Raw genomic sequence first — 15431 nt, forward strand, 5'->3', positions numbered from 1 at the left:
GCAGGGTTGGAAAGGGACAAATTTGATAACAAGACTGTAACCTTTGAGGAGCACATCAAATCTGAACACAACATGTGGCACTACCTTTACTTCCTGGTTCTGGTGAAGGTGAAGGACCCGACTGAGTACACCGGCCCTGAGAGCTATGTGGCCCAGATGATTGCAGTGAGTACACGTTACAGAGGTTTGCAAAAAATACCCTCTCTGGTCTGTTTATTATTCAAAGAACGCAAACAAACGCGTTCATTTTAGCCTCTTGGATTTGTATTTTGATGCTGAGCTGCAGTTAGTGAACAGACACACGGATGTCTAGATGCTGGACTCTAAGGTTACCCCTCAGGTAGCACACTTGCGCATCATGCTGCAGGAGCGTGATCCTCTAAAGCAGCCAAACAATCAAAAAGCCAGACGCAGCCTCCAGGCCTGTGCCAGGCATCCCAATTGACTTTCCTTCCCTCTTTTTTCACTGCAGGAGATGGACAGGTTTCTTTTCTCAGCTAGTCTTCACCATGCTGAGCTCCTAACCTGCAGAGACACAGCATGGTTAAATAGTAATTAAACCCAGTCCAGCGCTATTATCATCAATGCACCAAGCAGCTACATGGGCACACAGGCGAGGAGCTAAGGGATGGAAGGGTAACTACAGGTGTCTCTGTTGGGCTAATGGATGCAAACGAAGGCTGGGAGCACAACGGCACATCTTCAGATTAACATTCGGCTGCGATGGGAATTGGAATGACGGCTTTATAACAAACAAGTTGCATAACAAACGAGTGACATGAGCTGAATTAAAATGCACAGCAGGTCTTGCAACAGTTCGACTCTCTGGTGCCTGCCAGAGATATTCCTGGGGTAAGAAGGTAATGATGAGTCAGGAATCTACGTTAAAACCTGCGAATATGCTGCAAAGCAGAGACCGACACACTAGGATAAAAAATCTGCATGTTTATGTTGTGGTTACAGGATCCATTTAATTCACAATAACATTAGATTTCTGATTCAGTACTATGATTTATTTGTCAAATCTCCATTCTAAAACCAATTTTCTTTAGTTATAAAGACCTGTTTTGCATAACTATTGACTAAAATTGGACAAAAATTTATATAATATGGTGAATTCTTGCATTAAAAAAAACGCTCTTATTTTGTTTTACAAACATAAAAAAACATGGTATAAGCAAAAATCCATTCATGGACTTGATTCATTTAAATACCCTCTCCAATATGAAGGGTGTTCACATGTTCTTGTAGTGTTTTTCTCATGATGGAGAAAGTATTTACTGAAAAATAAGCCTAAAATTGCATTTCTAAGTATGTCTTTATTCAAATTGTTGTGAATCAGAAGCATATGAAAAACGCTACAAAGGGGCTACAGTCAGTAGACCACAAGCTCCTAGGCTCACTATTTAAAGATATCTGGTAAGGCTTGTAAAATAGATTAAAAGATGATCGGAGTGGGACTTTAATGACTAAGTATCTCTAATAAAAAATATGAGTGACATTTCAAATTATTTGAAAAAGCGCTCTTGCCTCACAGCAAGAAGGCCCCTGGTTCAAGTCCCGGCTGGGGGACATGAACCAGAACATCAATGGGGGACCTTTCTGTGTGGAGTTTGCATGTTCTCCCCGTGTATGCGTGGGTTTTCTCCGGGGTTTCCCGCTTCCTCCCACCATCCAAAAACATGCTTCATAGGTCAATTGGCAACTCTAAATAGGTATGAGTGTGAGATAGGTGTGAGTGTGAGAGTGAATGGGTGTGTGATTGCGGACATTCTACCCTGCGACAGACTGGCGACCAGTCCAGGGTGTCCCCTGCCTTCGCCCACAAGTGGCCGGGAAAGGCTCCGGCAGCCCCGTGACCCCGAAAGGAAAAAAACAGAATAGAAAATGAATGAATGAATGAATGAATGAATGAAATGAATGATTTCAAATTATAGATTTAAAAAAAGAAAAGCCCAAATATGCTGTGTATTTTTATAAAATCCCAACCAATCATGGAGTTCTTTATTACGGCTGAATTAGAGTTGTTATTGACCTGCAGTGCTTTCGAGCTAACCAACTTCTTCGTTTTCTAGGGTCCGTACTTAATAAAGGACTGGAAGCTCTTTGTCAGGAGCTTAAAACATGTTTTTAAATTGCACCTTTCACTAATTTGCATTAAGAAGAGTTAGTAAGTGATCATTTTTGTTCTGTTTCTTTTTCATCTGTATTTATAGTGCTTTTGTACACTTTACTGACAGGTAGATACATCTGTTTGTCTTCCCACAACTCACCAATAGAGAGGAGACAACGTTGATACCTGGCTCATTGGGTTAGTTCTCTTACTGTTGGACAGAATAATTGTTAAAGAATAGAGAACCCAGTATGGTTGGTTGTGAAATATGTGGAGGATCATGTAGGTACAAAGAGGCTGTTTGTTACACTTTGATTTCACATGATTCTGGACAAATGACATGTGACAGCGTATCTTTTAGTAGATTTAAAAATACATCGTGTTTTCAAGGGGTTTGGAGTCTTAATGAGAGACGAGGCCCATTCAGACAGCTCAAGGAAGCAGGATTAAAAGGATGCTCTGTTTTTCTGATTTTGCATTTAATGTTTTTATTCATGGGCGCAATATTAAATGCAGTCCATTGAAATGAGTACAGCCACACCTGCGAGCTATAGCGGAGACTTTCAGCTTTGCTGCTGCGTTTCAGTACGCATGACTTCCATTCATGCAGCCATCTTTGTTTAAGCTGAAGAAGTCCAGTTATTATTGTTATATGTACTTTAAGTCATCAAAGTTGTAGTGCAGTTTCTCTGTCATCATTTAAAAAAAAAAAAAACTTAAAAGGGAGCAAATAAATCTGACTCTATGACTCAACTCATTAAATTTTAAGTTTAAAAGCAAGGATCAAACCACAACAAAAGTTTAAAAAAATTGACAGATTTATTGCACATTAATAATAAAAGAGGAACAATTAAATGATGACAGTTACGTAAGTTAATGCAATAAAAGGAGAAATTGAAGGAATTGATAATGGGGGAAGTTAAAGGAAACGTGTGATAGACCTGTCAGGCAATGAGAGAAGGTCATCTGGCAGTCAACAAGTTCATCATAATAATATCACCAACGTGTCTGAAGTTGATCAGGAATACTGACCATGCTTTTTGGGTTTTCTCAAAAAGAAAGTTTTCCTTTCCACTGGTCCCCCTTCTGTTCCTTCATGTGAAATAAAAAGCTTTTCAATTTTTAATCACAGCGCAGTAGACTTCTGCTTTTTTTTTGGCCAAAACTTTAGACTTTGAGTAAACTTGAACCACTTCTTTTTCAAACTTGTTGTTTTTAAACATGCAGTTGGAGCTGTTTCTATCTCCATCCGTTAGAAAACTTATCATATTGGGGATTTTTTTTCAAAAATCAAAGCTAAGCTGGGAACATTTGAGTTCTAAAATCTTCAGACTATTGTAGTGACTTTAAAGACCCTCTCCAATCAAAATCACGTTTTAAGGGGTTTTTAACATATAGCATTTTTCTCATGATTGAGGACGGATAAAAAGAGAATGAAGCTTAAAATTGCGTTTCTGAGTATTTCTTTATTTTTTTTTCCAAATCGCTGTGAATCAGAAGCAGACAAAAGAATTCAGTTTGAAAAAGCCTGTAGATGTGACGTAGGTGTTACAGTCTGCAGGTCACAAGCTGCCTACTCTGCTCCATTCCGATGCATCCACTTTTTGCACACTAGATCCGTGTACGTCTTTGTATTCCTCGTCTGAGCTGGGATCTGGGACAAAACTGTACTTCTGGAAAGCTCAGATATTGCTTGCCTTTTTTGTTGTACCGGTATTGTTAGGTTGGGGTTGTGAGAGGTTGTAAGTGGGCGAGACTGTAAACAAAGGGATCATGGGAAATGAAGGAAGGCTTACTCCACACCACAACTCGGAGGCAAATTTCTAATGAAGTACGGCCACTCTGCAGAAACTATGTCCTAGAAAACGACAATTTTTTTTTTACTTTGGCTAAAAACGGCATTATCATAATTAAAAAACAACTGGGGATGCGTTTACAGTAGATCAAAAGATGATTGGAGTGGTTCTTTAAGCTTTTTTCCTGTGGGTCCTGCAGTTTAAAATAAGGACAATACTAAGCTGAAAACGCATGCAGCGCCACTTCACCCTCAACATGATGCACTGTTACATTTTCTTTAGCCGCAAAGACTCAGCTGAGCTGGAAAGTAGGCCTTGATTCTTTTCTCTGCAGCAGCATGCCTCTTTTGTTTCCTACACAGCTCAGACTGAGCTTCTACATGCCCTTTCGGAGTTTACATCCTTTAAAACTCATTTTTCCTTTAAAAAGGTGCGTTTGTTGTTGTTATAAAGCTATGACACAGAACGAAATTCTCCTTCTCCTTCTGTTGGGAAAACATCAGAAACCCGATGACCTCCTGCGCACACTCACAGCTTCTGTCTCACGCCGACTGCATCTGCTCGTGAAGGATGTGGGCGAACGAGACGGCTCGCATTACACCGAGTGTCTGTTCCGCCGGTGTACTGTGCATGTGAATGTGAGTCAGTGTGCGGATGTTTGTGTGCCAAACTATGACAGCGACTGCAGGCCCAGCAGGTACTGCAGCAGCCACAGCGCTCTTACATAACCCATCTCAAGTGGCCTGCTAATATGCTCAGCCCTGTCAGGCACGTGCTCTCCTCTCTGTCACTTTCTCTGTCTCCTTCTCTTCACCTAAAACACTCACATCATGTCGCTCAGGTTTTTTGTAACAAAGGCTACAACTTAGCAGGATAAGAGTCCTGGATTTGTGAAAGAAGAAGGTCAGATACTTTTCTTTGATAATAAAGCAAGATCTCGTTCTTCACTTTAGATACATTAGGACTAAATCCAGTCTTTATGACGTAGAAGTCAGAAAATAATTGCTGAGCATTAAATGCTTATTTTTAGATTGTTTAAAGTATGTTTTAAATGACTTCACAAGCTGAAATTGCTGCAGCCGGCCGTTCTCCTTTGGGGTTTTTGTTTTTTAAGTTGGTGGAGGGGGGGGATCCACACATTTGTTCACTGATTCTGCTGACAAAATGTGACTTTCGCTCACAAAAAGCTGTTAAAAATCAGAAAGTCTTTGCTCCAAAATATGAAGCCCTGTGTAAAATGTGGACAAAGATAGAACAAAAGTAGCTGTAAAAGAGTGTGAGATTCTTCATAGGATTTACTTTCATGTTTGTTTGTTTTTTTAATAATTAACATTACAGTGGTTTGACAGTTTTCTTCTAGTTTTCCAGACAAATTCGTAGAAATGGAAAAAAAAGAAACCCGTTGAGTTGATAAATAAATGCTTCCCAAAGACAGCATCAGGTCAGACCCATAAGTCCTTGGGACTTTGTCTCCCAGACACTATTTGACCTAAGGTCTCCATGCGTAAACTTTGACTGCAGCAATAAACAGAAGCTTTTTCTGTTACAGTGTCTGTGTGGGTTTTGATGCTGCAGCATTACCAGACAGCCTGATGTTTTTCTGCTCAGAGTTAAGTCAAATAGGGTTGCACATGGGAGACAGGGATTGTCTTAAACCCCCACCTCTGTGTAAAGTTTTAGGCACAGATGATTTATTCTTTTCAACCATCTCTGTCCAGATAGTGCCCTTTACTGTCATTAAAGGCACTGTCCTTCAGGTGAGGTGAACTCCTGAGCCTTGGCCTGATGCTGTGTCATTATTTTGTCAAGGGGTTGTTTCGTTTCCCTGGAGTACAGATTAGTGTAGATTACATTGCTCCTGATTTTTTCCGTTGGGATGGAATAGTAATTGTCTTAGGATGGGTTTGAAATGTTGATTCCTTCTGAGTTTGTAGATCAGAGTACTTATGTTATAGTATATCTTATGGACAAGTTGGTGGTGGGAGTCAGAAATGAGATGATGGTTGGTGTTAGTGGGTTTTCAGTGCACCTCAATGTTCAGATTTCTGCCTTCCTGACTCGTACAGAGCAGTCAAAACAGGTCCTTTGCGCTTTTCTGAGTGAAACAAGTGACTTCTTCCACTTCCCATGTGTCATTCAACCAATGTGTGGGTGTAGTTCCAGGGAAGGATGTCAGGGCTCTGTTTTTCTACTCTTTCAAGTATGGATTGGCCACTATGGGGGACACTCCTGATCTGGTGACACAGCCGTGTTTTTGCCGGTAGAATTTCCCTTGGAACTAGAAGTAGGTGGGCTGATGTCCAGCAAACGTTTCCTGCTGTCATTTCAGTTCTTTCAGGGATAATTATAAGAAGATGCAGTTTTTACTATCACCCATTTTGAGGGCACTTAAGTGACTTGGAAATACAGGAATGGAGAGGCATACATTTGGGTTTATCCATAAAAATTTGCTCAAAATAAAATACTATTATGTTATAAAACCACTCTGATAAAATTCCTGTTTTTTGGCAGTTTTAACATGATCTTGTGGTACTTTTCTAATGATGGACATATGTAAATAAAGTTGAGCTTAAGGTTGCATTTCTGAGTGTTTCTTGTTTCAAATAATTGTGAATCAGGAGCAGATGAATAATGCAGTTTGGAAAAAGAGTAACATAGAAAATACACCGAACGGGCCTCCATTCCTTCAAGGTCTCAGCAATAGTGAGGGCCAGGGGGCGGGGTTACTCCACGCCAACAGTCCCACCTACGACTCTGAGGAAAATTTCTACTGAACAACTGCTGCTCTGCAGAAACTATGTCGTAGAAAATGACACAGGCTTTTGGTTTTTGGCGAAGACGGCATAAACATAATGAAAAGACCACTGGGAATGCTTTTACAATAGATCAAAAGATTACTGGAGTGGGACTTTAAATGCAAAAAATCCAAAATATTGTAATATTTAAGTGGGATTACTTCTTTTAAAGATGCTCTAATTTTATTTTGTGATATTTTTTTAAAAATACTCATGTTTTAGAGGACTGATTTGGGTCTAAGATTCGAGTAGCTTAAATCCTGATTGATTCAGATGGTGCAGCACCCACAGGAAGACTGCACAGTCTAGTGACAAGCAACAAGACATTGGTGCTCTGTTTAAGATTTTGCACAGTCACAGTCAAACTATCTGCAGTGATGCCAGAATGAGGGACTGGATGTCAGGCAGGATAATCTCATTTTTAAAAAATAGTTTAGTTGTAGTCCATCAGTTATGGACGACCTAAAATAATCATTATGGTCCTCATCGACAGGGTTGTCTCTGAGCTCACAGAGCCATCATTGTGTTTTTCACATGTAGGGAAGGAGACCATTCTTCTTGTGTTGATGCCAAAGGCCTCAATTAGTCCCAAATTTTCAGATGATCGATTTTCAATCTAATTTTAATGGAATCAAGTCGTATTTGTGTGGTCAGCCTAAATGAACCCCATTTGAGTCTGTTTTGGAGTCAGTGGTGCAAATTGCTTTAAAATTAGGTAGTAAAAGAGCTTTTACTATAGAAATCTGAGTGTAATGGACATGTGAATCCCACTGATCTTGAAAAGAAATAAATGTGTTGTGGATTTATAGCTGCATAATAACATTTACATTAGGCCTGCACAATAAATTGCAAATTTATCATTATCGCGATTTCAAGCTGTGCAATACGCATATCGCCAAAGACGGCTAAAATTGTGATAAATGGTAACCTTAAATGTGCTAAAACAATCTTATGGCAGCTTGAACTATTTAACGAATCAAATAAATCCATTTATGCATTTGACCAATCAGGTGGACCCCTTCATGTAGTTGACCCATCGGATGGCGCTCTATTATGTTAGATCTTCGCCCCTATGTAGACAATGGTCATTTGGAGTATAATTTAAATTATGTGGACTCTTATTTAAATTAAACTGATGCAGTGAAATAGAATTTAGATTTTTGGTTGTTTTGCTATTTGTTCACATATCGCAAGTGATATTGTCATCGCAATATGGATCACTAATATTGCATATTGCGAGTTTTCCTCATATAGTGCAGCCCTTATTACATAAGCATCAAGGATTAAGAAATCACTTGAAGTCCCACTCCAATCATCTTTTGTAGAAGTGTTCCCGTTGGTCTTTTAATTATTTTCATGGACATAGTTTGTGCGAGGCAGCAGTAGTTCATCAGAAATTTGCCTCTTAGTTAAGCAATATTGGAGCTATCCAGCCGTACAGTTTTGAGCCAGATGTCAGCTCAGATGAGGAAAACCTGGATGTATTTGTCTGCAAGCAGAATGGAATTTTGATGGAGTGGAGTAACTGGCTTATGACCTGCTGATTGTAGATTTTATGTTACAATTAAAAGCTCTTTTAAACAGCGTTTTTTTTTGTCTCCTCCTGATTCACAACAGTTTGAATAAAGAAATTCTCAGAAATACTATCTTAATCCTAATTTTCTCTCCAAATATGTCCTCCGTCATGAGAAAAATGCCACAATAACAAGTTAAAAACAACCAAAAACTCAATTTTCATAGGAGTGGGTCTTCAATTTACATTTAAAGGAAACCATGTCTAGGTTTCTAATTTTGAAAAAACAAACACAAACAAATTAATGTTGGTTTCTTTTCATCCATGCATGTTATGTATAATATAAAGTTTTCCTTCCAGGCATGCATGTGCTTAAAATTCAATCCTTTTGTCCTTGAGCTGAGTACAGAACATTTTGGGGTGCAGACAGTTTCCTGGTGTTTTGGGTTTTTGCAGGTGGTGTGTTTAGTGTCTATCTGGATCTGATATATTCTGCTTCATCCCACAGATGCTTGTTTTGATTAGCTTCTGGATAATTTGCAACTTACTTCAGTTGACAACTCAGATCAAGTCTTTGCAGTTCATGTGTGATGAAGCACATTGCATAGGTGAATAGGATATTAAAATTGGCCTGAAATGCCAGTTGGCTTCTTTATAGGCGCTAGAAAAGACTTCTGAATCAATTTAGTTTTACAAATGCAGATTTCTGAAATGTCTGTGGAAGTGCAGCTTATCTGTTGAGAATATGACTTTTGAATTTAATTGACAGAATGTTTCCAGGTTTTTTATTACGTTTCTAGCTCTTTGAATAGTGTTTCTCTAAAGTTTAATTTATTTTTTTATTTATTATAAGCAAACAATGAATCCTTTGAGAATGAAGTCAGCAGACTGATCATCACAAAATTATTTGTTAGTTTTGGTTGGACACAAAACATTTTTTTTTTAAATCCCACTGTTAAGAACACTAAAATCCACTTTCAAGTCAATACATAACTACATTTGAGATATTTTGATTGCAAATATGAGGCGAACTTGCAAAGTTTTAAGCTCAGTTTCACATTTTGATGACGTTTGAAGTACTAAGTATATACTTGTAACATATTCCACTAGCAGTCAAGTATTTATGGAAGTAGTGTATGAGTTTGTTTTCTCCAGCAGTAAATAAACATCCACAAGATTTATGTTTTGGAATACATCAAACCCAAATAATTGGCATAATTTACATCAAATTTTGTTTTTTGCTAGTTTGAACTGATGCTGCATGACTTTGATATTGACTAATAACTTTCTTTACTTTTTCTATTTCCTTCATAAAGATATAAAAAATGTCGCTGAAAATAAGAAAAGAACACTAATCTTCATAAGAAAATCACTAGAAAGTAGTCAAATGATATGACCATGCAGCAAGTACTTATACCTAAAAAAATCTTATAAGATATCAAAATGTAAAAAATTAGTTCCACACAAGCATTCAAAAGGGGGGAAAATGGTAAAAAGGTGAACCGTTAGACAGAATTTACTTCAAATTGAATGTTAAACATCGCAATGATAGGTATTTTTCTCTAGTTTTAAGCAAATTGTTTGAATTTTATGAATGAAAATTGGATTTTAGCACAAATTGGCCCATTTTAATAAAACCACATAAAATCTTAAACTGGAACTTATTTTTAGAATATAATTCAAAGTTTTGGCTTCCAAAATAATAATCGTGAAAGCCAGGCTAGCTTGTCAACATTTTTTTAAACTTTAAAATAGCATCCTTAAGACTGAACCAAAATTTCAGTGAAATTTGAGGGTTTTTTAAAGTCTTAATTTAAGTTTTTCTATTGTCAAGAGTTTGGAGCAAATGGATTTTGACTCATCCTTGCTCTTAATATGACAAAACATTCTCCACTCTGCAGATTCTTTGAAAAGCTTGGAGAGATGCAAAACAACTTAAAATCTTGAATGTCAAAACAAGGTTTTAAATGTTTGCAAGTATTGTCTAGTTTGCAGTGTGCATTTAAAAATGAACAAAAAAAGCTTTACATTTTTAAACACCATCTTGCTCAAGCAAGGTTTCATATATGTTTTATTTTTGTTTATTGCTATTTATTTAATGACTGTCCTTCTCCTGTTGATGAATGAGCAGAGGAAGTCCCCTGATAGGTTGCAGCTATTAACGTCTGCCGGCGAAAGGTTGGACCAACTCATATTTTCAGACAAACAAAAACAAATGCTGTACATCCCTGTCCACCTGCGGAAAAAACGCCTTCCCTTTTCAGCCTTCCTCCAGCATCTCTCACTCCCACCAGTCTGGCTTCCTCTGCAGTGCTTTCTTATATAAGAGCAGGTGAGACAACACCTCTCTCCTCCCACTGGGTTGAACGAGCTCCCGGTCAAACTTCACTCTCGGCACCTTGTGAGTGCTTTTTATCGGTGGAAGTGGCAAAGGAATATTGGTAAAGGTCAGCTGAAGGTAGTCTGTCTGAGGAACTTATCTCTGGAACATGTGTGTTGTAAATCCAGCTTTGCTCTTTGCACTTGCTGAATTTTCATGCAAATGCATCCGCACACACGCCCACGCGTGTACAAACACAGGCGCTCTAAAGTCCCTTACATAACTCCATAGGTTTGTTTTGTCCAGCGTTTCCTGAAAGCACCGCTGCAGATGTTTTGCTCTGTCTGCTGCACCGTGAGGGGAGAAAAAACAAGAAAGAAAGGAAAAACGTGCAGCATCACACCTCCAATGTGCGGCCAGTAGACATCAATGACTCATCCTCACTCTGAATGTGTATGTATTTAGCGGGTGAGAACTTAAATGCCAGGTAACGTTCATTTAGTGCATTATCGCTGTCTGCAGTTTCCAGGAGACCACAGTTGTGCTCAAAGTGAAGGGAAAGTTAACTGCCGTCAAACGTAAAATGGAGAACACCCTTCCATTCTGATGAGATGATTAGTGTGAAACCTTCACAGCCGTCTCCACTCACCACTTCCTCTCTGTTTACTCTCTTGTGATTGTGAATATCGGTGCTTGTGCCAACAAACAGAACCATTTCCACCCCGTCTTATGATCATCTTTTTTCAACGTTTTTTACTCATTTCCCTTTTTTTCCCGGACTCAAACGCTTCCTGTCTCTTCCAGGAGAAGAACTTGGAATGGTTTCCTCGTATGAGAGCCATGTCTCTGGTGAGCAACGAAGGGGACAACGAGCAGAATGAGATGCGATCCCTGCAGGAGAAACTAACCAACACTGTCACTTTGATTTCTCAACTATCATCCCAGCTAGCTGAACTCAAAGAACAGGTAACTTCAGGTCCATTATCAAGCTGTCTAAACCAAAATATTCCTGTTTTTAAAGACTAATTCTTGTGAAGCCTGAACTCCACGACTTCCACTTTTCACCTACAAATACCAGCAGCAGGAAAAAAAGAAGATGGCTTTGCCAGTATAGGTTTTAGCAGGAAATTGGTACAAAAAGGTTCTATCAGACCCTTTATGCTCCTGAACGCAGCACGACAGGTGACTATCACGTCTGCAATAAACACGACTGAGAGCCTCTGGCCGTTTGGATGACTAGCTTGCCCGCTGCAGTGTGACTGATCACTCTCATCACCTGCCTCCTCTGCATGTGATTCCAGTCACAGGCCTGTCCTTGTTCCCCCTTCTGCCAGATGTGTGAAAAACAGCTCTCACTGAGGGTGGATCACACTCCACCGAACAAAACGGCAACCTCTGCTCACCTCAGCAGCACAAAATCCCCTCTAATGAGGAAGTAAAGGCACCATTAAGAAGCAATCTATCATTTTTTTTAAATGTGGTTTAACCTGGTTTGCTTACTATTAATCTCTGCTGCCAAATAAAGTGTCAGCAGGGTTAGAAAAGTTATGGAAATTAACTCTTAACTCTGAATTTTGGAGGCATTAAACTCTCCAACCAGGAGGTGTTTTGAGCTTTTCATGTCACACTTAAAGTTTTGCTCCTGCTCACAATTTTTCTGACCTTCACACACAGGATGTGCATTTCTGTGCTGCTTGTGTGGGTTCTACTCATTTGATTCCATTTAATCGGAAAGAATATTTATTTTAATTTACAGAGTCATTTAGGGCGTGAGCTATGAAACCACTGCCGGTAAGACATCTTAGAAAACCACACATTTACTTACGCATCATCCAGTGAACAGGTCACATTTCAGTGCAAACACTCCCACGTTTGCTTGCATACTTAAATAAAGTTTCCAAGAGGCCTTATTTTCCTGTCCAAACAGCATTTTCGTGCAAAGTAAAACTGTTTCAAGCTGCTGGAACAAAATTTGCAAAAATGCTGCAAATATTTTTATTTTTCGAACGAAAATCAAATATTAAGACGTTCAGTACCCTCTGAGATGACCTTTTTCTGACCCTGATTATTGGGATTAATGAGCCTAAGATGTGTTTGGTTTCATTTAAACAGCTTTGTTCCCTTTTTACCTGCATTATTTTACCTGCACTGCAAGTTCAAATGAATTAACACCCCCCTCTGGAATGCTATAATTACATGCGAGCCAGTGGGAATATTTTGTTTTGCATAATAAAGTGCCCTCCAGAACGGTAACAAACACAAACACGGGTTGGCTCATAATGTGTTTGCTCTGTGCAAAGTGAGAAGTGTAAGCCACTCCAGTTCTGATGGCAATTTTCTCTGCTTTTTCCACTCAGATGACAGAACAGAGGAAGAACAAGCAGAGGATGGGATTCCTGGCTCCTCAATCCAACCACTACATCCCAGGAAACTGAGAGGAGCGGGGCAGACGGCGTCTGCCGACCCCCAGCCTTGTAAACCGAAGCCTTAAGAACAAGCTAGTCAGGCCAACAAGCAAAATTTATTTTTAAATATATATATTTTTGGTCTTAATCACTGCCTTATTCGAATAGTATATTGTGCTTTATTTGCCAAGAAATGCACAAACTCTGGCCAGTCACAAATGCCACTGCGGTGATAGAGAAGCAGGCAAAAGTTCAGGGAAATGTTTGAGTGAAGTTAGTTTGCCTACAGTCCTGTCAGAGGGCAGGTCAGAGTCATCTTTATGTGGTTGACCTGCAGGCCGTTTGGAGAGAAGTGTGCACACTAACAGCAATTCTCCCCCTTTTCCCGCTACATTTTCTTTTTGTATTCATAAGGAGGTTTGATTCATAAATAGTGTTTTTTGGAAAAGGAATTATGCTGCCTTACTCGTTAACTTTTATATACCGCATATCGCAATGACTTTAGGTGCAATTTTTAAGGAAAGAAAAAGGGTAATATTGGAAACATTGTTTGTGATTATGTTTAATCTTTAGTATTGTGTTTAAACAAGTTTTGTTGTCCTTATTTTGGATTTCCGGAGCAAGTGTAGAAATGTGAATGGAAACATGGATTCTTGTGTAACTTTACTTGAAACTTCTTCTGTCTAAGGCTCATGTTGGTACATAATATAGTGCTGACTACAGTGAGAGCTGTTCTTCATCTGAGAGTGATCATCTTGTCCTGTACACGGGGGGGTCAGCTAATCGAGGAAAATTTTTTGAAAATGCTCAGATCGGGATCAACTGCTACCTGGTAACGACTTTTTTTGTGTGTGTGTAGATTTTCATCATATCTCCTTGTTTTGTGAAAGCCTGTGTTTTACATTTGCACAAAGAAAGGGCACAGGTGCACGCATCTGTGACACATTCTTCTCAAAGAGAGTTTATGGAAAATGTTTATATTTTATGTGGTCAGATGTTATAATAAATTGGCAGCAAGGCGTCGGCAGCTTTTGAGCGATGTTGTTTGGTTTTTTTTCTACATATCTGCATCCACTTCTACACTTCACCTCACACTAAAATGTTAGCCTTCATACATCTTCATTTATGCATTTGAAGTGTTTACATGCACTTAAGTAACCTGGATTCTGAAGAAACTGTGCAATGGAAAATGTGTTTTCTGGGTTTACTTGCACAAGAGGAATCAGATTTTTGTGCATTTATTCTTCTGAAGAGATGGTTTCTCTGCACAAAACTTCATCAGAAAACCAGGTTTTACTAATCCTTTAGCCTTTGAACCAGGTTTCTCTTTAGCTGACAGTTTAAAAAAACAGGTTACTTAAGAAGTCTCATTTAATCTGGTTAGTTGAGCACTTGTAATCTAATTTAGCATTGTATTTGGCAAGAGCAGGAAAAGAATTGTCTGCGTTAAAAGGGAAAGGAGCAGAAAAATATTAACATGACTGACATGTATTAATTCGGTTTGAAAATTGAAAAAGAGAATAAACAGTGTTTCTTGTTTATATCAATGTTTTTTCATGCTTTTTTTAGACAGCAGAGAAGTTTGAAATTGAATTGTGACGTTTACACCACCCTCTGCAACACACATTCAAGCGGCCACTCCCAAATAAATATCTATGTAAACCTGTGTGAACATGCAGTGGGGCCTCCACGAGCAAAACTCTGGCATTTGTGTGTCGTTACACAACGTTTACAGCCCTTTTTGGGCTCTGCAGACAGCTTTCCAAAGAAAGTAGAAGCTGCTGCTCCTGGAGAGTTGGAATAAATGTTTTATTTCAGCTTGTAGAAGTTTGGCTGTTACTGCTGCCATCAGTAAGATAGCAATTGAGAAAAAAGCTTTGTCATGAAAAATGTCCGTGTTTAAAGGAAATCAGTGTTCCTTTAACCAGTAGTCCCCATTACATTATAGAGGGAAAGTTTTCCTACACGAAGTAATGAAACACCAATTCTCCTGATGCCAAAATGGATTCAGCTTTAAGAATGTAAAAGTATATAGTTCTCTACTTTAACAAAATTCTTGTGTTAAAGATTAAAGGTATGTAAATGTAAACCTGCGTAAGCATGTAGTTGGGCTTCCATGTTTGAAACTCTCATTCATGTGTCGCTACTCAAGTTCTTACGGCCATTTTGGGGCTCCACGTACAAAACTTGCGGCCGTGGAACACATGTTGACTGATCAGGGCTTGGATTTGATAGATACGTATTAAATTATTGAAAATGCCATCCATGGATAATTGCTAATGGAGGAGAAATTAATAATTGCGGTTTATGCCCGACTGGAAATGTATGACACCAAGGCTTTCACATATCAGAAAAGAGCTGTGAAAGAAAAAGCCTGGAGCAAGTTGCGCAATATTTGCACCACTTTTGAAACTTCTCACCAAGCCTCTTCCAACTATAGGTGGTGGACATGTGATGGTAAATAATAGAAAAATAACCCCCTCCCTGCT

The 15431-nt window shown here is 38.9% G+C and overlaps 1 protein-coding gene across 2 annotated transcripts in view; it reads left to right on the top strand.

The window, feature by feature from the left end:
- The window catches only part of itpr2 (inositol 1,4,5-trisphosphate receptor, type 2), a 59592-nt gene extending 45623 nt beyond the window's left edge, over positions 1–13969 (top strand). For both annotated transcript variants that reach the window (XM_023955929.2, XM_023955930.2), the window contains exons 55-57: positions 5–165; positions 11342–11503; positions 12895–13969. In XM_023955929.2, coding sequence (XP_023811697.1) covers positions 5–165; positions 11342–11503; positions 12895–12972 — 401 coding nt within the window. In that variant the 3' untranslated portion in view covers positions 12973–13969. The remainder of the gene's footprint in view (positions 1–4; positions 166–11341; positions 11504–12894) is intronic.
- The last annotated feature ends 1462 nt before the right edge of the window (positions 13970–15431 follow it).

This window comes from Oryzias latipes, chromosome 6 (genome assembly GCF_053564925.1).
Source record: "Oryzias latipes strain Hd-rR chromosome 6, Olatipes_Hd-rR_3.1".
NCBI classification, from domain to species: domain Eukaryota; kingdom Metazoa; phylum Chordata; class Actinopteri; order Beloniformes; family Adrianichthyidae; genus Oryzias; species Oryzias latipes.